The 22,826-nt window shown below is 41.1% G+C and overlaps 2 protein-coding genes across 16 annotated transcripts in view; one reads left to right on the top strand and one right to left on the bottom strand.

Annotated features, from left to right (window-relative positions):
- The window catches only part of LOC123373324, a 73,722-nt gene that overhangs the window by 12,759 nt on the left and 38,137 nt on the right, over positions 1-22,826 (top strand). The window lies entirely within an intron of this gene.
- Positions 7,610-22,826, bottom strand: part of ERBIN (erbb2 interacting protein) — a 250,944-nt gene continuing 235,727 nt past the window's right edge. For all 5 annotated transcript variants that reach the window (XM_045022267.1, XM_045022272.1, XM_045022269.1 and 2 more), the window contains 4 exons: positions 21,889-22,098; positions 18,739-18,831; positions 16,980-17,054; positions 7,610-10,767 (listed from right to left, as the gene is read on the bottom strand). In XM_045022267.1, the coding sequence (XP_044878202.1) occupies positions 10,660-10,767; positions 16,980-17,054; positions 18,739-18,831; positions 21,889-22,098 (486 nt within the window). In that variant the 3' untranslated portion in view covers positions 7,610-10,659. The remainder of the gene's footprint in view (positions 10,768-16,979; positions 17,055-18,738; positions 18,832-21,888; positions 22,099-22,826) is intronic.

The following is a 22,826-nucleotide window of genomic DNA, read 5'->3' as shown; positions in this document are numbered from 1 at the left end:
TAGGGATTGTCCAGTTTGGCCGATGTACATAGCGGAGGGGCATTACTGGCACATGATGGCATATATTACATTGGTGGATGTGCAGGTGAATGAACTGGTGATGGTGTGGCTGATCTGGTTAGGTCTTTTGATGGTGTTGCTGGTGTAAATAGGTGGGCAGAGTTGGCATCGAAGTTTGTTGTATGGATTGGTTCCCGAGTTAGAGTGACTATGGTGTGGTGTGTGGTTGCTGGTGAGAGTATGCTTAAGGTTGGCGGGTTGTCTGTGGGCGAGGACTGGCCTGCCTCCCCAGGTCTGTGAAAGCGAGGGATCGTTGTCCAGGTTGGGTTGTAGATCACTTATGATGCGTTGGAGAGGTTTTAGCTGAGGACTGTAGGTGATGGCCAGCGGAGTTCTGTTTGTTTGTTTCTTTCTGTTGGTTATTTAAAATAATTTACTCTATTTGAGTAAAACCTTTGCAACACCGACTTTTTAAGGCCCTGTTGGAAGATGGTGGTGGTAAACATTCTGATCTTGCACACACAAGTATGATGGCTGAGCAAAGGTAAAGTTCTTGCATGTTTTTTAAGCCTAATTGAAGAGATCAAAGAATTTCTGAAGTCCACAAATCAGAACTTTGAGCAACTAGAAGACTCCAGCTGGTTAATGGACTTGGCTTTTCTTGCCGACATCACTGACAAACTGAATATTTTAAATCTTGAACTCCAGGGAAAAGACAAACATGTGGCTCAAATGATAGATTCTGTAAAATCATTCAAAGCAAAACTGATCTTGTGGATGTCACATATGAAGACAAAGTCTCTTGTACATTTCCCAAGTATGAAGAAAATGGTATGTGACAGTGATTTTAACCCATCACCATTTGTTGTCCACATTCAAACACTTCTGGAACAATTTGAAAAGAGATTTCAACAGTTCACCATCATTGAGCCTGTAGTTGCCTTTCTTGTGAATCCTTTTACTTGCCAAATAGAGGTAACAGAAATGGCTACAGCAATTGCGAGTCTCATTCAAGTAAGAACAGAAGAAGTGGAACTGGAAATTTTGGATCTTCAAAATGATATTGTTCTAAAATCCTGTTCTAAAATCCTGGAATCTGGTTGACTGAAAAAAGTTTCGTGCCTTAAAAAATGTAGCATACAAAATAAAATCTTATTTTGGTTCCACTTATCTATGTAAAGTTCTGTTTTCAACAATGAACATCATAAAATCTAAATACAGATCTCGGCTTACAGATGCCCATCTTGACGATTGCTTACGAACGGGAATATCATCCTACTCTCCCAACTACAAAAAATTGGCTGATGAAGTGCAGTGCCAAAAATCATACTGACTTTATTAGAAAAAACACATGAATTAATTATACCTATTTTCCATTAAGTGCTGATGAGTGCTGATTAACTTGTGTTTAACCTATTTGTTTGTTTGTTGAAATCCAGATACAAGTAGCAATAACTGGCTATGTTAAAGTAAGAATAATAAATATATTTGGACCAGCAGTTCAACAATGTTTTAGTTTTTAAAAATAAATAAGATGTTTATTTTGTAAAAAACTTCTTAATTTTTCTTACAGGTAGATTAAAAAAAGAGCAAATTCACATGGTAACGTGAGAGTAATTGCTGAATAATTTAATATCTTTTACATGTAAAATTACCTTTTTAATCTTATGGATTCATATATTATGTAATATTAAATATGATGGTTTTCGTATTTAATGTATAAATGCAAAATAAGCCTTGAAAAATTGTTGGCGCCTGCCACACACTTCTGAAAACATGAATGTGCTATTGGCCACAAAAAGGTTTGGGACCACGGGTTTAGGGGAAGTCACTTAATTGCTTTCTGCCTCACTTTCCCCATCTATAAAGTGTGGCTAATACTTTAATAACTGGAATTTCAATAAGGCTTAATTAATTAAAATGATTAATTAAAGTGCAGCAAGTCTTCAGATGGAAGGCACTAGATAAGTACAAAACAGTAGTAGTAAAAGAAATTATTCCGGTAGGTATATGTCCTAATTGTTGCAGACAGTTAATATAATACTGATTCCCTATAATTCCATATTTCTGTTCCAGAATATAAACTTGGTATTACTTCAGATATACTAACAAACTACTTTGTGGCCATTCCCATCTCTACCCACTTGGAGATATAACAAACTTAGGTTATCCTATTAAAGCATTTTCTAGTGATTCTCCTTAAAATGGATTGAAACATTATCTTAATTCCAACAGTCTGTATCTTCCTCAGCCTACTGCATTCCCTTTTTAAACATTTGTTCTTCCAGCATTTCTAATCTTCCTCACAGCTTTGTGGTTTATTTTAAAGCCTTTTCTGGTTAACTGTGTTGCTTTTTAAGTCCAACAGGGTGCTTTTAACAAACTTTAATGGCTAAAAGTATTTTTTATCCTTATCTAAACTGCTCTTCCTGTAAGCCTGTTTGTGATCAGCTAGCCAAGAAAGTGGGGCTCTCTCATTGGCTTTCTTGATAGTAATAACTTCCTCATTAAAGTACCTTCCAAAGACGTAGACTCAGGTTGCTAAGGTAGTTCAGTATTCTTTCCATCTTTGGACTAAACTTTCTTTACATGACTTGCAACTAGATCAGACATTCCCCAACCCCCTTCCTAAAATAAGATTTCCATACATATACCCATATTAGAGATATACGAGGCCTTTCCCTTTTAAAGGAGATTTGGTCAAACAAAGTCTGTCCTGCACCACTGAAGTCCAAAGGAATTTTGCTAGAGAGCAGAATCAGGTCCATAATACTTTACTAATAGTCACACTTGTATGTTTAGCAACCTTTTAGTAAAGGAACTGAAAGCATTTAATTAATATTTAGCAACTTACCCTGTGATGTATTATTCTCCACATTTTACAAATGAGTAAAATGAGACACAGGTTAAATAATTAATCAAAGCCACATACTGAGCCCTTTTCAGAGTCTGGCACAGAATCCAGGAGTCCTGGTTCCCAGTATCTGCTGCTATCATTAACTCAACATTATGTCTTCCCTGCTTGTGAGAATCTGCCGCAAAACAAAGTGGTAAGACAGGAGAGGAGAAATCCTATCTCCCAAAAGGGAGTAAGTGGATTAGACATTTTAGGATTATCATTGCGTCCTAAAATCAGGCAATTTCTTTGGAGGTTCAGTGTTTGATATGGTAAAAGCTGAGGTCCAACTACAAAATTCCTGTACGCATTCCAGCTCTGAACATGCGAGCATTTCTAATAATTATCAAGTTTTGTTTCCATAGCTATTTTCACATAGTGCCTGTATCTTGAAATCAATGGATTGCATGACTGAAATGACTTTGAATAAATAAAATCCACAGGAAATCTACTCTGCCAATAAAAGTGTCTGGCTTAGGTTTCAAATAAATGGATTTCTTTGGAGTGAAATTGATCATGCTCTTACTTTGTTTTACCATAATTCAAAACGTTATGGTCCAAAGTAATGATGTTTTCTGTGTAGCTTTCAAATCAGTAATAGTTCGGGGTTTATAAAAACCTGCTGTTCAAAAGCTTTTTTAATCCCATTTTAAGCATAGTGGAGTGATTTAAACAAAGATGGTTTAAATCAGTTGTACAGTCTCAAATCTAGTTTGAAAATTATCATTGCAATTTTAATGAATTAAACTATAAATGTTCCCTGGGTGGCATGCAGAGGTGAAAGTAAGCTGGTGTGTCGTACCGGGGTGGATAGGCTTCCCCTGGTGGCAATTTAAAGGGCCTGTGGCTCCCAGCAGCGGCTGGAGCCCCAGGGCCCTTTAAATTGCCGCCAGAGGTCTGCTGCTGGAGCCCAGGGGAAGCGGCAGGAGGGCTTGTGCAGTGACTTAAAGGGCCCGGGGCTCCTGCTGCAGTTACCGCCCCAGGCCCTTTAAATAGTCTCCAGAGCCCTGGGGTAGCGGTGGCGGGTCTCCAGCGGCTATTTAAAGGGTCCAGGGCTGCAGCAGCCGCTACCGCCCCAGCTCTTAAAATAGCCGCCGGAGCCCTGCTGCTGCCTCTCCAGGGCTCTGTCAGCAGGGCTCCGGGGATGATTTAAAGGGCCAGGGGCTTGGCCGCCACTACCGCCCTGGGCCCTTTAAAGCTCCACCAGAGGCCGGGGCACTGGGGTAGCGGCGGCAGCCGGGAGCCCCCTCCGAGGGTGATTTAAAGTGCCCAGGGCTCCGCTGCAGTAGTGGCAGCTGGAGCTCTGGGCCCTTTAAATCATCCCCGGAGCTCCTAGCTGTCTCTGCAGCTGGTTGCTCGGGTGTGATTTAAAGTGCCCGGGGCTCCAGCTTCTGCTACCGCAGCGCCAGCCCCGGGCCCTTTAAATCCTGATTTAAAGTGCCCAGGGATTTAAAGCCCTGGCCTCTTCCGGTAGAGGCCACGCCTCTTCTGGGTGAGCTCCCTCCCCCTCCTAAGGACTCTGCAGTACCGGTAAGTCCTTTAAGTTAGTTTCACCCCTGGTGGCATGAGAGCCAAGTTGAAGTTCCTGCTCCAATGACCAATTATTTATAGAGAATATGTACCTTCTACAGGAGAAATTGAGAGAGACCCACTCCAGCATAACCATTAGCACAGTGCTTAAGGCACCCTTTTAAGAGTGGGGAGATTCCAGTAAGTGGATTCAGACCTAGGTCTCCCACATCTCAGGTGATTACTCTAACCACTGGGCCAGTGTTATTATTTTATGTGTTTGAGTGTAGTCCTTTAAAAATGCCTGGAAATAAGAGTTTCAATTGAACAAAACACTTCATTGCAGATTAAATGGACTTTTTCAAGTCACTGAAGTTTGGATTTGGTTCAACACAATCTGAATTTTGTGGGGTTTTTTTGTTTTTTTTCAGAACAGCCAGCGAACCAAAAGAGGAGACCAGTTACCTGGAATTGGAGGTTCTTGGAGATGCATGGTCCCTATCTGTATTCCGCATGTGGGTGCACTGCTATGGGCCAAAGTCTGGAAGCATTTCTTAGCCGTGTCTGTTGACTCGCACATGCATAGTGCATCTCCTTGTGCTCCCAGCTGAGGGTATAACATAGTGCAGGTCAACACCTCTCCAGTCTCCTCCTTACTGTAATGGAATCCAGTCTGAAGCAGAGGGAATTGGAGGGCAGGTAGTGGAATACAGATAAGAGACCACACATCTCAAAGAACCTCTAGTTACTGGTAACTAGTCCCTACCTGTATTCTCTGCAGTATTTTCTGTGGGATGGTGTGATTGCTATATGAAAATATGCATCCTTCAAGTAGAGGGCGGCATTCCAGTCCTCTGGATCCAAGGAAGGGATGATGGAGCCCCAGGAGACCATTTGGAACTTGAGTTTCTTATGAACTTGTTGAGCTCTCTCAGGTCTCGGATGGGCCTGAGCCTGCCTTTGGCTTTTGGTATTAGGAAATAGCGGGAATAGAAGCCCTTACCCTTCTGCTCCGGAGGAACCTCTTCCACTGCCCCCAGCAAGAGGAGCGATTGCCCTTCATGTATGAGGAGTTGCTCATGAGAAGGGTCCCTGAAGAGGGATGGGGAAGGGGGGTGGAAGCGCAGGAGGGCAGAAAATTGGAGTGAATATCCCCCCTCTACCATGCAGAGCACCCAGTGGTCTGATATAATATGGGCTCATGCATAGTAGAAAGGGGATAGATGGGATGAAAAGGTAAGGCAGGATGAATCCAGTGCATCGCCCCCAAGAGCACATTCAAAAGGCCAGTTTTGGGCCTAAGGAGGGTTTAGACTGGCCAGAGGAGGGATGAGGTCTCTTCCTTGAGTTCCTATTTCTCCTGCATGACCCATCCTGCCTACCCTGAGGTTGATAATTCCTCTGAGGGGCCTGGGATCTAAAGTGCCTTCGTTGGGTGGCAGGGGTGTGGAGTCCCAGGGACTTCAAGGTGACTCGAGAGTCCTTGAGGCTATGCAGACGAGAGTCAGTCTTCTCGGAAAACAAAGACTGACCCTCAAAGGGGAGGTCCTGGATTGTCTGCTGCATCTCGTATGGGAGGCCAGAGGCTGAGCACTGTGTGAAGAAATATTTCCTTTTGTTTGTTTTAAACCTGCTGCCTATTGATTTCATTGGGTGATCCCCTGGTTCTTGTGTTATGAGTGAACAACACTTTATTTACTTTCTCCACACCAGTCATGATTTTATAGATCTCAATCATATCCCTTAGTCGTCTTTTTTCCGAGCTGAAAAAGTTCCAGTCTTTTTAATCTCTCCTCATATGGAAGCTGTTCCATACCCCTAATCATTTTTGTTGCCCCTTTCTGAACCTTTTCCAATCTATCTTGTTTGAGAGGGGGCGACCAAATCTGCAGGCAGTATTCAAGATGTGGGCATACCATGGATTTATATAGGGGTAGTATGATATTTTCTGTCTCATCTATCCCTTTCTTAATGATTCCCAACATACTGTCAAAAAACATTCTTTTTTGACTGCCGCTGCACATTGAGTAGATACTTTCAGAGAACTATCCACAATGGCGCAAAGATCTCTTGAGTGGTAAACAGCTAATTTAGACCTCATCATTGTATATGTATAGTTTGGATTATGTTTTCCAATGTGCATTACTTTGCATTTATCGACACTGAATGTCATCTGCCATTTTGCTCAGTCACCCAGTTTTGAGAGACTGGGAATTAACTATCTTTAGTAGTTTTGTATCGTCTGCAATTTTTGCCACCTCACTGTTTACCCCTTTTTCCAGATCATTTATGAGTATGTTGAATAGGACTGGTCCCAGTACAGACCCCTTTGGGACACTAGTATTTACCTCTCTCCATTCTGAAAACTGACCATTTATTCCTACCCTTTGTTTCCTATCCATGAGAGGACCTTCCCACTTATCCCAGGACAGCTTGCTTTGCTTAAGAGCCTTTGGTGAGGCTCTTAAGTCAAAGGCTTTCTGAAAATTTAAGTACACTATAACAACTGGATTCCCTTTTGGTCACATGCTTGTTGACCTCTTCAAAGAATTCAAGTAATCCAGTCCTCTCAAATCAGACTGCTCCCCAAAATACCCTCTGATTCTGCTGCCTGACCTCACCCACCCTCGGGGCTGTTGAAGCTAGAGTGGTCACATTGATGCATCCCATACCTCTGTGATAAGGGCAGTTGGTTATCCATATTCTTCTGAGGTTCCTGGACAGTCCTTAGCAATAAAATAAACCTAAGTGGAAACCAGACCTCATTTACCTAACTGTATTAAAAAAAATTAAGTCTCAAATTGTTATTCAAAATACGTGCTTTTCCCATTGGTTTCAATGGAGAACAAGTTTACATCTGTGTTAAATTCCCTTGGTTTTGGAAACGGCAGCCTCAATGGAACAACAATGGACATATCCACAGTTATAGCTGACTTGGAACTATAAACAGTAATATTTTTTTAAACAAATATCTATAAAGTCTTTACCTTTAAGTGTCTGACCAAAATTCTGACCCAGTCCTGCAGCACAATCCACTGAAGTAGACCCTTAAGCATTCACATGAAATCCTACTAGGCATATGTGAATCTGTACTAATACATTTTGATTAAAAACTGAGGTGTGTATTATGCAAATGATATGAAACTATAGAAAAATATGTTCTGGAGAACTTTCTAAGTATTAAATAAGTAAGTTACACACAGCTTTAAAGAGCATTAGTTTATTATCTATTCTCCATGTGTTATCTCATTATATACAAAAATTTGGAATGTTGGATAAATGCTGATCAATAAAAACATTTCATAACTGCTGACAAAGAAATAATTCTAAAAAAATGTAGTACAGCAAATCAATCATCAAGGCTTGATTCTGTGTGTTGCTTATTGCTGTTTGTGTTCATAGAATGCTTTCAAGTATATACACACTTTTTAAACTCCAGTCCAAAAAAGGAAGTCAGAAAAATATTTACATAATAAATACAGGGGAAATTTCATTGTCAGTTGAACTGATTCTTTAATGAATTGTTATGATGAGCAAGAACATTGAGTTGATGTAAACTTTATTAATTTCACACTTGGGTTGATGAAATTGATTTTCTTTTGTTTGATACTGTTCTCCTCCTCCTGTATTTTGAATGGACTAATTAAACAGACCTCTCGTCCCACTCTCCAAAAAAACATGAATGCTGATTTTTTTTAACCTCCTAACCATTTTCAATACATTTTTAAAAAACACCTCCAATATTTTCTTTGTAAAATCAATACCATCAATATTTTATTTCATGGTTAGTTTGCTGATTTCTTGAAGACAGACTTTGGCCAAGTATTTCCACAAGAAGTACTAAACTCCTACAGTTATACCATAGCCAAACCAATGTTTTTGGTAACAGTATTTTTCTGCAATACACAACCTTACAAATTAAGTTAATTGACACAACATAGTTTAAACCTTCTGTTAACATTAAAGAAAAATGTTACAACATTTGCAACAGTAGAAACCCTAACTGAACTATTTAACCCTACTGTATAATATACACAAAGTTAAAATAAGTTCAAGATCAGTAAAGAATCAGTTCTGGTTTTTGGACGTTTCCCTCCTCAAAGTTACAGTTTATGTATCAGGTCAAGTTAAATTAGCATTTATCTGCAAGTATTCCCTTTAAAAGGCAGAGTGTGATTAAAAATAGTATGATTAAAAGCAATGAAGACGTCATGTGATCATTTTGCATTGTCAATAAAAAAATATATTGAGAAATTAAAAAGTCTTAGGGGGAAAAAAAGGAATGCGGAAGCCTGCCATTATATAGCTATATTTTTGTTCTTTTCTGTAAAGAGTAAAGCACACAGAAAATAAGTGAATTTTATCAAAATACAGCACACTTCTGCTAATATTAAAAAAATCAATTCCTATGTAAATATTACAGAAAATCAACTAAAAATTATAATATACAAAGAGTTGTTAAAGGGTTTCAGTTAAAATTATTAGAACTATACACAGTACAAGAAGCAACAGATTAACAGTTTTGAAAGAAGTGCAATAATATTGGAGTTCACATATTTAAAAAGTACTGCCTGTTTATTTCAGCTAGCTATGTATAATTCCTTTATGTTCCAGCTCATTTTTCCAAAAACTAAAGTGGGCTGGTGTTTTTGCTAGCTTTATTAAAAAACATTTTATTACATATGGGTTGAAAAGGCAATTTCTACCAGTTTAAAACTATGAACTTATATTTATTTATTAAAAATGAATTGCAACAAATGAATATTGCTCCAATGATGAGCTAATAATTAGCCCTGATTAAAAACAGTTATTGGTCTTCTATGGCACTTTTCCCTGGTCCATAACGACCATGTTTTAATTACCACGGCAGATTATGCAATCTCTACTCAATTACATAGGAAAAAAAGAGAAAAAGTTAATGTTTCAGGCAAACAAAAGTATAATCAAATATTTTATACAGTAATAAGGAACGAAGGCAGCCTGTGGTAAATCACTATTACATTAATATAGTTAGAAACCCTTTAATGACTCTGAAGTGTCTAGTTCACATTTAATGTTTCCTGTAGGAACAGCCCTTTAAGAAATATTGTTACAAACTGGTGGGTTCCAAGTACCCCATCCTTTTGCTCTACAGTTCCCTACAGCAATTACCCATCACTGTTCAACAGTTTCACAAACTTGCTTTGGTTACCTAGCTCCATGCGTATTGTTTCCTTTTAGTTTAACAAGGCAATGCAAGGCCAAGCAAAAATCAAGATGACTTTCTTAATCCTTCTTTCCTAACCCATTTACTCTGTGTGTGTTTTGTGGGTTTTACAGGCAACACAATCTTAAAAACTGGCCATTTTTTTCTTTAATCTATAAATACGTTTAAAATTGAGTACTTATTACAAAGAAGATAGAAGTATCACCATTTGCACAAAATCGGGGATTTCCATGGCAGAGAAAAACCTCTGGGCACATCTCCACAGTACAGTTGAAAAAAATTGTGTATGCAAAAAAAAAACTTGAATCACACATAGCAAATGGATAGTCGATGATAAGAACAAATCCTGAAAAGCTCACAATTATGTAATTATAGTCTTCCTAAAAAGATATTATGCTTTTATTGCATTATTCTATTGGTAGACGTACACTCCCTGACTAACCAAATGTTTCCTCCTTTCTTGATTCCAGATACTAATAGCAAATAGTTCTTCACTAGGCCTTTAAATTAACCCAACCAGCACCAACTTCCATCTACCCATTCATCTATACAATGTGCACATAGCAAAGCCAACATTTCAAATCCCTTGTCCATATCTAGAGAAGTGGTTTCAGCATAACACATTAATACCCAGTGAATAAAAATAAAGGCAATAAACAGTTACAGGACAGACAGCCCTGCCATCTGTCCACTGGCTACAACTGAGGCTTCTCACAGCCTTGCACAAAGTTTAGTAATGTGTATGAATTATCCAAAAATAAACCTACCATCTGTACAAAAACAACACAGGTCTGTTCTTGGAGGAGTGATCCTTGATTGCTATAATGCTTAAAAATGTAACCAGGGTTATTCACCATATGCATTTCAAAAATGGTTTCCTGTATGTTCTATACAGTGGTTCTTCCCCATAACCACAAGTTCAATATTTCATTACTGTACAAATTTTGATCATAATTTTTTCAAGTTCCTTTCATATATAAAAATAATCAAAATATTCAGTTTCCCACAAGTCCTTTGATGAATCTTGCTGGTTTTTTCCCCAGACTATTTATGAAGAAACCTCTCGCACAATTATGAGTTCCACTGTGTTCTGAAAAGTCTTCAGCAAGGACACCGCTTGTCCATGATCAATATTGATGAAGCTGTATCCATTAGCCTAAGAAGGAAATTATATTTTATTAATAATGTCCCCAGGACATGTTATTTGTAACTTGAGTTTTAACTAACAGCAACTTGTCTTTAATTTTAGCAATAAAACTCTATAGGTTTTCACATTAGATTGTTCATGGTGTGGCAGAAACATTCTGTATTGTAAGATAGGGAAGTGAACTGATCAGCATGTTTAAGTGTTTGTGGAAGAATTTTCCTCCAAAGATTGGCGACAGGGACACATTTTCAGCTACCCAAAATGGAGGAACCAGAACTGAAAAAGCATATAAATCCCATCTCTTCTTGATTTCGTATGACTGCACCACTAGACAAAGTTAATAAATGGAACACAGGTGCCCTTTCTCACAAAGAAAAAATGAATATAGTACAGTAACTCCTCACTTAACGTCATCCTGGTTAATGTCTCATTGTTACATTGCTGATCTATTAGAGAACATACTCATTTAAAGTTGTGCAACGTTTGCTTATAATGTTGTTTGGCCATGGGGGCTTGGATCCAAAGTTGGCCAGCAGCCCCCTTATCAGCACCCCTCCATCCGACCCCAGCACCTCCCGCCCGCCAGCGGCCCTGCAGATCAGCAGGTCCCACCCTCCCCCCAGCCTCCTGAACACCCCAAAACAGCTGATTGCTGCAGGCAGGCGGCCTGTGGAGGGAGGTGAGGCTGTGCACCACATCTGAGCCTCCTGAACGCTGCAAAACAGCTGTTTTGTGGCCTTCAGGAGGCTGGGGGGAGGAGTGAGGACATGCGTGCTCAGGGAGAGGGGGTGCAGCAGGGGTGGGAAGAGGTGGGGCAGGGGTGGGGCCTTGGGGGAAAGGGTGGAGTGGGGGGCGGGCCTGCGGTTGAGCACACCCCAGCACTTTGGAAAAAAACAGCAAGAGGAGTAACCGGACGATCCACCCTCTTTCACCCTCTGACTCCATCACCTCAACCAAGCTTCACAATCATCATTGCTGTATAGGGTATTAAATTGTTTGTTTAAAACTTATACTGTATATCTATATAATGTCTCGCCAAAAAAAAATTCCTGGAACCTAACCATTTTTACATTAATTCTTATGGGGAAATCGGATTTGGAAGAAAATCATTAAGCAAGGAGTTACTGTATATATTGTGCACTGAGTATAATGACTATTGTGCACCACAGTTTTGGAATCTATGGTGGATTAAGTCTATTAAAGGCTGACGTTTATTTTTAAAAGAGGAGAGGGAGGATTTTACACCCAGTGTGCTACTCTGATGCTCAAGATACTAATTTTTCAACTATCAGAGGGGTAGCCGTGTTAGTCTGGATCTCTAAAAGCAGCAAAGAATCCTGTGGCACCTTATAGACTTTCAGAGGCACCTTATAGACTAACGGAGGTTATAGACTAACAGAGGTTTTGGAGCATGAGCTTTCGTGGGTGAATACCCACTTTGTCGGATGCATGCATGCATGATTTCTTGAATGGGCAGAGCCCATGGAATAATAGAGGTGGATGCCCCCAGAAAAAAATATAGTTTCGTGGGTATTCACCCACGAAAGCTCATGCTCCAAAACCTCTGTTAGTCTATAAGGTGCCACAGGATTCTTTGCTAATTTTTCAACAAGAGTGAGCCCATATAAATTTTTCACGCAGCCAAATTAGATCCTCTCTCTACCCTCAGAGCTCCAAGTCTTCTGCAATACTTCAGGAGCCACACTTCTTTGGGATTTGTCCTTCATTTACAGCAACTATATTTTTTTCTGGGGGCATCCACCTCTATTATTCCATGGGCTCTGCCCGTTCAAGAAATCCAGTAGCTGACTCCTTGTTCAAATCTAGGGGGACTCTCGGTCCTAATCAGTATAGCAGCAGCAGTGTTCACTAAACAAGAGATCACCTCTTAGTGGTGATATCAGAATCATGCAAGCAAGCAACTCTGTAAGGATCTACCCAGCCATCTGCAAATTTATTACCTGCACCTCCATTTTCTTCTACCATATCATTCATGATTAATACAGTAAAAGCTGTGTTATCCGGCATGTTACTAACCGGAAAGCTCTAGAAACTAGTATTTCTGATAGTCATTAAAAGTCCAGTTGGCGTGGAACCGTCAGGCTCCCTACCTGACTCCACATGGCTCCCTAGAAGTGGCAACATATTCCTGCTGCTCCTAGGCGGAGGAACAGTCATGGGGGCTCAGTGCGCTGCCCCTGCCCCATGTACTGGCTCTGCAGCTCCCATTGGCCAGGAATCGCAGCCAATGGGAGCTGCGGGGCCGGTGCCTGCGGGAAGAGGCAGTGTGCAGAGCTGCCTGGATGCGCCTCAGCCTAGGAGCAGCAGGGACATGTTGCTGCTTGCGGGGCGCCGCCCAAGGTGAGCACCACCCAGATCTGGCACCCAAAAACCCCTCCTGCACCCCAACCTCCAGCTCTGAGCCCCCTCCTGCACTCAAAGTAGTGAATTGTTTAATAAAAAAGAGACTTCATCATGATGTAGCCAAAAGAAGAATACCATAAAGACGGGTAGTATTTAGACACGTCTTCCTGGACAGCTTCAGAAAGCATTGCTGCTATGTTACTGGCATAACAAAGCCATTAAAGTGGAGATTTAAAACCAATTTTTGACTACTACTCTGTCAGTCATACCTAGAATTTAGCTTAATCTTTGATAAAAGTTAACAGTCCAAACATCTGTAGGTTTGAGCTGAACAATGCTCGCTACTTTTTACTACCATAGCCAAATAAGGAGAATTTTGCAGCATTCAAAATGGGTGGAACTGAGGTAGAGTAGGAGAGTGGGCAAGAGTTAGAAAATTAAACGAGAGTCATGTAAATAAGATGCGTGGCAGCTATATTGTGTTTAAAATGTTACTCCAAATCCTGCTCCTGCAATAACTCCTTAGGTGAATGTGGTCTGCAGCAAGACTTCCATATTGAAGAGCAAAAGCTGGGTAACTACTCATAAGCCAAGAACTGGACAGTAGTGGCTCTCAAACCTTCCAGACTACTGTACCCCTTTCAAGAGTCTGATTTGTCTTGTGTACCCCCAAGTTTCACCTCACTTAAAAACTAACAATCAAATATAAAAGTGTCACAGCACAGTTAATGAAAAATTGCTTACCTTCTCATTTTTACCATAATTATAAAATAAATTGGAATATAAATATTGTACTTTCATTTCAGTGTATACAGAGCAGTATAAACAAATAATTGTCTATGAAATTTGAGTTTGTTCTGACTTCTCTAGTGCTTTTTATGTAGCCTGTTGTAAAACTAGGCAAATATCTAATGAGTTGATGTACCCACTGGAAGAGCTCTGAGTACCCTGTGGGGCAGTGATGAGCTGCCAAAATCTTAACAACGGGTTCCCTATAAAAAGTTCTGATTTAACAACGGGTTCCCTATAAAAAGTTCTGATTTAAGGGATGTGCGACAGCATGTATTTTTTGTACCAATAGGGTTACCATACGTCCATATTTTCCCAGGAGGTGATTAAGAACCGAAAAGCCTGACATGTCCAGGAAAATACAGATGTATTTTAACCCTACCTAAAGTTCTTTTTTAAAAAGATGGGGCTGAACTAGAAATGAGCTCCGTTTCACATGTGTGGGTTGTGATCAGGGACAGTCTCAATTTTTGGGTCTTTTTCTTATATAGGCTATTACCCCTCACCCCCGTCCCGATTTTTCACACTTGCTGTCTGGTCACTCTAGGGTGTGCATATGTGTGGGTCCCAGCTGCTCCCTGCCCCCCCCCCTCATTAAAGCAGGTGTGCAGGGTTACTGCCCTGGGAACTGCAGGGCACCAGTGGATGTGGGGCTGGCTGCAGATAGGGGCGTGGGGCAGGGCTAGCTGGAGGCAGGGAGTGACACGGGCTGGCTGTGGGCAGGTGATGCAGACGGGCGGGCTGCGGGTGGCTGTGGGCAGGGGGTGGCTGCGGGCGGCTGTGGGCCGAGGCTGGCTGCAGGCAGGGGGTGGCTGTGGCAAGGGCTGGCTGCGGGCAGAGGGCGGCTGTGGGCAAGGGCTGGCTGCGGGTGGCTGTGGGCAGGGGGTGGGGCAGAGGGCGGCTGTGGGCAGGGGCTGGCTGCGGGTGGCTGTGGGCAGGGGGTGGGGCAGAGGGCAGCTGTGGGCAGGGGCTGGCTGCGGGCAGAGGGCGGCTGTGGGCAGGGGGTGGCTGTGGCTGGCTGCGGGCAGGGGCAGGGGGTGGCTGGGGGCAGGGGGGTGGCGGTGGGTGGCTGCGGGCAGGGGGCGGCTGCGGGCGGCTGTGGGCAGGGGGTGGGGCAGAGGGCGGCTGTGGGCAGGGGCTGGCTGGGGGCAGGGGCTGGCTGCGGGCAGAGCTGGCTGCGGGCAGGGGCTGGCTGCGGGCAGGGGCTGGCTGCGGGTGGCTGTGGGCAGGGGCTGGCTGCGGGCAGGGGGCGGCTGTGGGCAGGGGCTGGCTGGGGGCAGGGGGGTGGTTGTCGGTGGCTGCGGGCAGGGGGCGGCTGCGGGCAGGGGGCGGCTGTGGGCAGGGGGCGGGCATGGGGTGGGGCAGGGGGTGGCTGTGGGCAGGGGTGGCTGTGGCTGGCTGCGGGCAGGGGGTGTGGCAGGGGGTGGCTGCGGGCAGGGAAGGCGGGGGAGGGGCGCAGATACTCACACGGGGGGGGGGGGGGCGGCTGGGAGCAGCAGGACGCAGCCGGGGACTCACGGGGCAGCAGCAGGAGCCCCAGGGCCAGAGGTCCAAAGAGCAGGAGCAGCAACAGGGCCAGGAGGCAGCTCACATGGCTCTCGCAGCACAGTGCAGCGCCCCCTGGCGGCCGGGAGGAGGAATTACAGGCTTCCCAGGCAGAGCCCATCAAAGCTTCCCTCGCAGGGAAGCTAGTTAACAAGCGGTTCTAAAACCGCTTCTAAATTTAACAATGGGTTCGTGCGAACCGGTGCGAACCGGCTCCAGCTCACCCCTGCCGTGGGGTACACATACTCCTGGTTGAGAACCACGGCTGTACAGGACCAATTTCAGATCTTAACCTTCCTACTGATATCCAAAGCACAGTCACCAGTCAGGCCTAAATTTTACATTATGATGTACATTTAATTTATGTTTTCCTGAGACAGCAATAACCTTCTGAGACCATTCTTTGTATCCAGACCAGGGCTAAAGACATCCAAACCCAGAGATGCTTTTGTGCTTTAGAAACACAGAGGTTGTGAGGTGTACAAAGGTGCGATTAGCAGATTTGTGTACAACTGTGGATTCTCTCTTTAGCAGCTTCAGGGAAGCTTCATTAAACCACACAAATACATATGTTGTGTAACTGGCACTGTGGCCGCATAGGACAGGTTTTCCATTCTGCCACTGCCAGATCCTGCTTTACAATTTACATGAGAAAAATAGAATCATCACGAATAGCAAAACCTGACATAGAGCAAAATATGGCCTAGTAATTCTGAAAAATGAAAGTACCTGTAATTACTGCCTCAGCACATTCACCAGACATTTTCTCTCTGCTCTTTTTCAGAGAATGAATTCCTTCAAAAAACCAACCCACATATAGCCAGTCCAGCAACAATGGGAAAATTTAACTACTGAAATATCATACAAATATCAGGAATAACAATCCATTCCAACAGAAGGCTACCTGCCACACACATTCGATTTTACAAAATACAGAACAGTAATTCACATATCTCCCACGTGTCTTAATCAACAGTTATGTAAGTTTGCACACAAACACACACCCACCTAAAACCCCACTGTAAAAATAACTATAAAGATTTCTGCACTTATAATGGAAGAGTACTTGCACCCTTTAAGATCCAAAGCCAGTCACATTTCCCAGCACTGATGAGAAGAACTAATTTGCACAGAACTATTTAAGCCTCACTCAAATGCAGGCAATCATTTAGCTGGAGCAGCTCAATCTCAAGTCCAAGTCTGTATTCTGGGTGGCTTTATCTTATGTTAGGTAACTTATGTTGTCTATCAAAATGCTTTTACTTTCGTAAGTTGTTTGTTTTTAGGCTGCACTGTAATTGAGATACTAATATATATCTGAAAAATACTCAAACGTAAGAGTATAACTGGTTTTCTAAGACTTCTTTTGGAAGAGATATTGATAAAACTATGTAAAGAATGTAAGTACTAAACTTGAATGCAGTCTGCCACTACTAGCCATAAAAATGAAAGGCACTGACTGACCAAACAAACATACAGACAAGGACTATGTACATTAAACAGAATTATTACAATTACAGTACCTGAATTATTTTATCTCCAGGCTGCAACAATTTAGATGCTGGTCCTTCAGGCTGCACTCTGGTTACAAATATACCCTGTAAAAACAAATAGGGCGGAAAAGAAGAATTCTGATTGACCTTATTTAGTAGATATTGGAGCCATTGTAACTAAAGATATTCTTTGATTTTTCCACACTAAACAGAAGAGAATGTGAAATACTGAAAAATAATTGGTTCATTGACTTTTATGATTAAAATCTTTTTAGAGATTAAAGACAGAAGAATTGCATTAATTGGAACACTGAAGGGAAAATATTTCTCCATCTGAATTTTAAATTAACCCCTTTGTTTAAACTGCCAGATGTATATCACGTGTCAAAATGTAGTACCGACACTCGATGTAATGGCTCTAAGCTAAATCCTTTTCCCTTTAAGAGACATTGTAATTTTAAACTCCATAATTCACTGTTATCTTGTTTATAATGCTTGACGTTTCTAACATTCTACCATTCACCCAACCTAGATTGTCCCCACCACTAACTTTCATGTGCTGTAATTTGGCCAAACTACTTTCATCCCTTTCTATCTCAATTTTCATAACCTCTCTCCTGCACAAAACTCCAACTTTATTACAAGTCTCACCTTCCACTCTTCAGTTCCCTCACTTTTGTAAGCCAGTCTCCCTTCCCCACAACCCTACAGTAAAGACAATCAACTTTAGCTTGACAAAAAAACAAACAAACTCCAAGCCCCACAGAACTTACTGTGTAAGAAGCACTGACAGGCAAATCAATTATTTCTTGTGGCATTATGAGACTAATTTGTGAGGAAAATATGGGAGGAGCTGGAGCACCTTGTGTGTGACCGGACAGGAGTTAGCTAACAGGCAAGGACTGTGGAGGTGAGACAGTAGGGCTAGAGCTCGGTAGTGAGCAAATGGGCATGGGTTGGAGAGAAAATAGAATGGAATCAATAAGGGAAGGAAATGAAAGGAAAAGAACACCCTACAAGCATCAGACAACAATGCATTTCAAACACTATCTCAAATCACTTGCTCGTATGTTTGCTTCCCTTCCCCAATCCCTTGCTTATTTTTTGTATACTTAGATTCTAAGCTCTTTGAGGTAGGGGATTCTCTAATATGCCCGTGAAGTGCTTAGCACACTTTTATTGTTCATTTTATAGCACCTAAAAGAAATAAACAATAGCACATTTGGATATTTTATAAATAATAATAATACTAATGATAATATTGTTACCGGTAGTTGAAAAAATAATAAAAAAGGGTCATGGAGAGGTTAATTCCATCTGCCGCTTTCCATCTGTTGTATGGATGGGAAGTGACACAACACTTAAAGGGGAAAAAATTCTGGAGATAACCTCTTTGTTCCAGTCAACACTATTTGGAAAGGCAGTGTGGTGTAGTGGATTGGAAAAGACTGAGAGCTTGAGTTCTAATGTTACCCATCACTGACTCCATACCTGTAGACAAGTCACTTAACCTTTCACCTTCAGTTTTTGTCATTTAATAAATCTCTTAGTGTTTTGAAGATGAAAAGTACTATATAAGTACTGACTATTGTTTTGCTCTAAATACACTTGGTCCCAATTAAAAACCTCACAAGTATGTATGAGATACTGTGTAGTGCACCAAAGAGGTAATATGTGCCAGGTCATTTATTATAATTTAAAGTGAAGCATGTCAAACAAACCTATCTTAAGAGTTGTTTTAAAGACAAAAGATGTTTTAAACAGGTACATATATATATGAAATACTCACATCATCATCAGGTCTGAATGGGTTTCCTCTACCGCCAACTCCTCCTGATATACTAAATCCTAGCTCTGGATCTTTTTCAATTCTCACTCGAATCTAACAAAGTAAAAAAAACTGCCCTGAAAGCTCAGATCCACAGAAATGGACATAGTATAAAATGCTGAATCCCTTGTATCATATTGTCTAATTACTATAGTTGGAATTATGACCAAACAATAGAAGACTTACATTGACAAACCGTTGAACTCCATCTCAGTGTTTTTCCTCTTACCATTTTTAATATTAATACAAGGAAGTTTTGAATATGGTAACAGACATACAATATATCCCCAAAATATCAGCGATCAAAAAACAGCAGTAAACTTTACTTTTGGAATGCGGATTAATATTCATACAGATGTTTTTATTTAATTAGCACTAAACAGCCTTCAAATTAACAAAAACACAAAAATAATGAAGAGCCTACTCCGCAGTTCAAAAGAAATAATTATATCTCAAATATAATTTCTGGTAACACTATGTTAAAACATAATACATAGCCATAACAGCCAAGTTTTATGGTGTATTAGTTTAGTTAGATTATAGCACACCTCCTAAGGCTGTAAATCCAGAAATGTGGACCTATAACCCAAATGATTTAAACACAGTAATCTGCACATCTGGCAAATAGGCATTATCTCATTTACATAAGCTTACTCTCCTCTTTTCCTGGCTCACGCCACCTGAACTCCCCCATTCTGGCTCTCCCTCAGTTTCCCACATCTAATCCTATCTCTCCTCTCTCTTGCTGGCTCCTCTCATTCCTATATAATCCTGTTTTTCCCAGGTCTCCACAATTTACACGAGTTTACAACATCTGTGGACAAAGCTTGGTCCCCAATCCACTATGGTCATAAAAATATGATTAGAAAAATAGCTGCCTATGTACCACCACTCTATCCAAAATATTGCCTTGTGCTCTTGCCATATCTTAATGGTGTGGGCAGGTTGGGCCTATGATCTAAGTAGGGGCTCTATGGGTCAAATCTCAGAGGACTCCTAGGAATCTCTGAGTTAGTGTCCTAGAGCAGCCCTCTAAGACACTACCTCAGCAACATAATATACTCCTCCACACAACTATCTCCCAATATTGCTCTCCCTATAACAGCAGAAGATAGGAGCAGGTGATTGGAAAGAGGCTCCAGAAATCAGGAGCTTTCCAGCCTATCAGGGAAACTTAGGTCTGAACTATGGTCTAGCTCAGGCGTAGGCAACCTATGGCACGTGTGCCAAAAGCAGCACGCGAGCTGATTTTCTGTGGCGCTCACACTGCCCAGGTCCTGGCCACTGATCCGGCAGGCTTTGCATTTTAATTTAATTTTAAATGAAGCTTCTTAAACATTTTAAAAACCTTATTTACTTTACATACAACAATAGTTTAGTTATATATTGTAGACTTATAGAAAGACGTTCTAAAAACGTTACAATGTATTACTGGCACGCGAAACCTTAAATTAGAGTGAATAAATGAAGACTCGGCACACCACTTCTGAAAAGTTGCCGACTCCTGGTCTAGCAACTGGTTTTCCTAGGGTACAGCTAGGGTAAGGAGCTACCTACTGAGGTACAATAATGCCTACAGTTTCAACTAGTTTCTCTTCTATTATATACTGCGATGATCAGGGCAGACAACACTTCCCCTAATATGTGGTGCTGTATCTTTATTTTAGTGTTAAATTGTTTTGTTTTGATGTTATGTTGTGGTCTTTGTTCAAGGAGGGAGGATGGAGGGACTAGGAGGGACTGTGTGTGCTGGAGTTATTACTTGCAGGGTTCCAATAAATCCTTTGATTTCTATAAAAGTGAGAATTACAACTATTGGCAGTCCTGCCATTTTTTTTCTGGATGCTTTTTCCAGTTGCATAGCCAAACCTCTTCATCAGGGACAGGCTCATAATTCTTTTTTTTTTTTTTTTTCTGGCATCTTGTGCTTGTCATGTTTGCTTCCAACTGATCCATTCCTCCATCTTTTGGAATGCTGCCTTCAGGTCACTAATAAAAGACTCTGCTACCTGTGTAGGTGCAGAAGAAGGCCTTGCAGGTTTTTGCTGCCTGAACGTCACTTCACAAGGAAGCAAGTGTTTACAGAGTTCAAAAATAATCTCATAGGGAGAGTAATGCATAGCTGGCTGATGTTATATGCAAAGATGACAAAAGGTACTCTTGGGGGCATTCTGCACCAAAAAAATTAAAAATTCTGTGCCAAAAAAATAAAAATTCTTCATAATTTTACATTTTGTCAAAATAACACCAGTTTCATTATTTTGGTAATTTAGTTCAAAATACCTGTCAGCAAGTATGTCTATAACAATAGAGACAACAAAAAAGATTCAGGAAAGGTTTTTTTGACAAACAGATTTCTTACTAGGCTTATTAATAACTGTGTGTTATAATTCAGAACCGTATTTTCCACACTGCTCAGAAGCAGTGCAAAGGCTTGGGGGAGTCAGGGATAACAGAGGAGCTGAGGGATGTAATTGCTGGGACTGAATCTGGGACTGAACCTGGAGGAGTTGTTGGGTGTCGGTGGCAGAAGTATGCATCCAGGTTCGTCTTTTTTTTTTGGGGGGGGGGGAGGGGATAGGCCAAGGGAGGAATTGGTCAGCAAACCCTGGCTGACCCTTAGCATCTCCCAGTCAGGCACATCTGTCCCTGTCCCCATGTGTTCCTGCACCCGTTCTTCCCCATCCTCACACGGCCCTACATCCTCACTCAATGTCACCCCAATAGCTCCTGTGCCCCCACCCCAGCCTGTCCCCCGCTAGTAGTCCTTCTGTACCCCAGTCTGATATAAGTTAGTAACAGGTTTATTTCTATGTATAACATCCACATCATAAGGGAACAAAACAGATTAAAATCAAACTGAAGGTATGATTTCAGGCAACCATTTTTCTTTTAAAAGTGGGATGATAGAACTCCAGTGAGCTACAGCTCTTTCTTGCTGGAGTTAAATTCTTAAACTGTTTCTGTCATCACCAATTTAGCAGTAATAGTAATAGCAAATAAAATAAAACCACCTTGCACTTATGGCTACCAAAAAGTGCAAATCATATATTCAAACACTCATTAAAAACCTTACCTCTCGACTTTAATTAATATAATTTTTATCCTTACCTCTTGCTTTGCCATCTCATTGCCTTGTTTGGGAGAACACTGAGGCTGGGTATAGGGAGGTTGATGCGCAACTTTCAGCATCAGATAATCAATCAATTGTTCTCTAGAGGGATGTCTTGCCACAGATGCTTGGGGAGCTGGATGATGGACTTGACTATAGTTTGTCTGAGGCCTGTGAGGCTGGCACATCTGCCCATTTGTCAAAGGTATCTGAATAAAACATGAATCATTTTAAAATCATAACATTTTATAACAACAATCCTGAATTTTTATTCAATTATTTCAACATTTCTTGACTGGTCATTGCATTTTTATGAGCATTACTAAACCTGAGTTTTAAACTACATGCCACTAAATTATATTTTCATTATAATTATCAATATTAACTTATGAAGACAAGCATGAAAAGCTAAGCTAATTTAGCACTCATCAGCTAGAACAGAGTAGGCAGCTTTCTGTTCCTTTTTAACATGTTTCCCTGTAATTCATCTCAACCAGAAGTATCACCAAAAAAACCACTAAGTATCACATTTGGTTTACATTGTTAAATTATATAGTATTTTATTTTTTATTCATATAACTTGTCTATCAATTCTAGTCCTAAACTATTCATAGAAAAGTGTAATAATATTACAAAGGTGTGAATGCTATGTCAACATGTCTATTTAGTAAACTCTAATTGTGCTACTGTTGGGTGTGTTTTCTCCTACCACTTAATATGGAAAAACTCTTCCACTAAAGATCTTACAACTAAAGACCTTATAGAACCTTACTGTTTAAAACTATGGTGAGACGCTTTCTAGTATATGTTGGTCTCTGGTTTGACTTTATCTGTTGATTTGATGTGGCAAACACTATGGCGTTAATGCCACAGGAATGTATGTAAATATTTAATTAATTAACTAAAGTTGCTGCTCTGGACAACAAAACTTTTTACT

The sequence above is a fragment of the Mauremys mutica genome, chromosome 6 (genome assembly GCF_020497125.1).
Source record: "Mauremys mutica isolate MM-2020 ecotype Southern chromosome 6, ASM2049712v1, whole genome shotgun sequence".
In the NCBI taxonomy this organism is placed as follows: domain Eukaryota; kingdom Metazoa; phylum Chordata; order Testudines; family Geoemydidae; genus Mauremys; species Mauremys mutica.
This window is presented reverse-complemented; position numbering and strand designations above follow the sequence as displayed.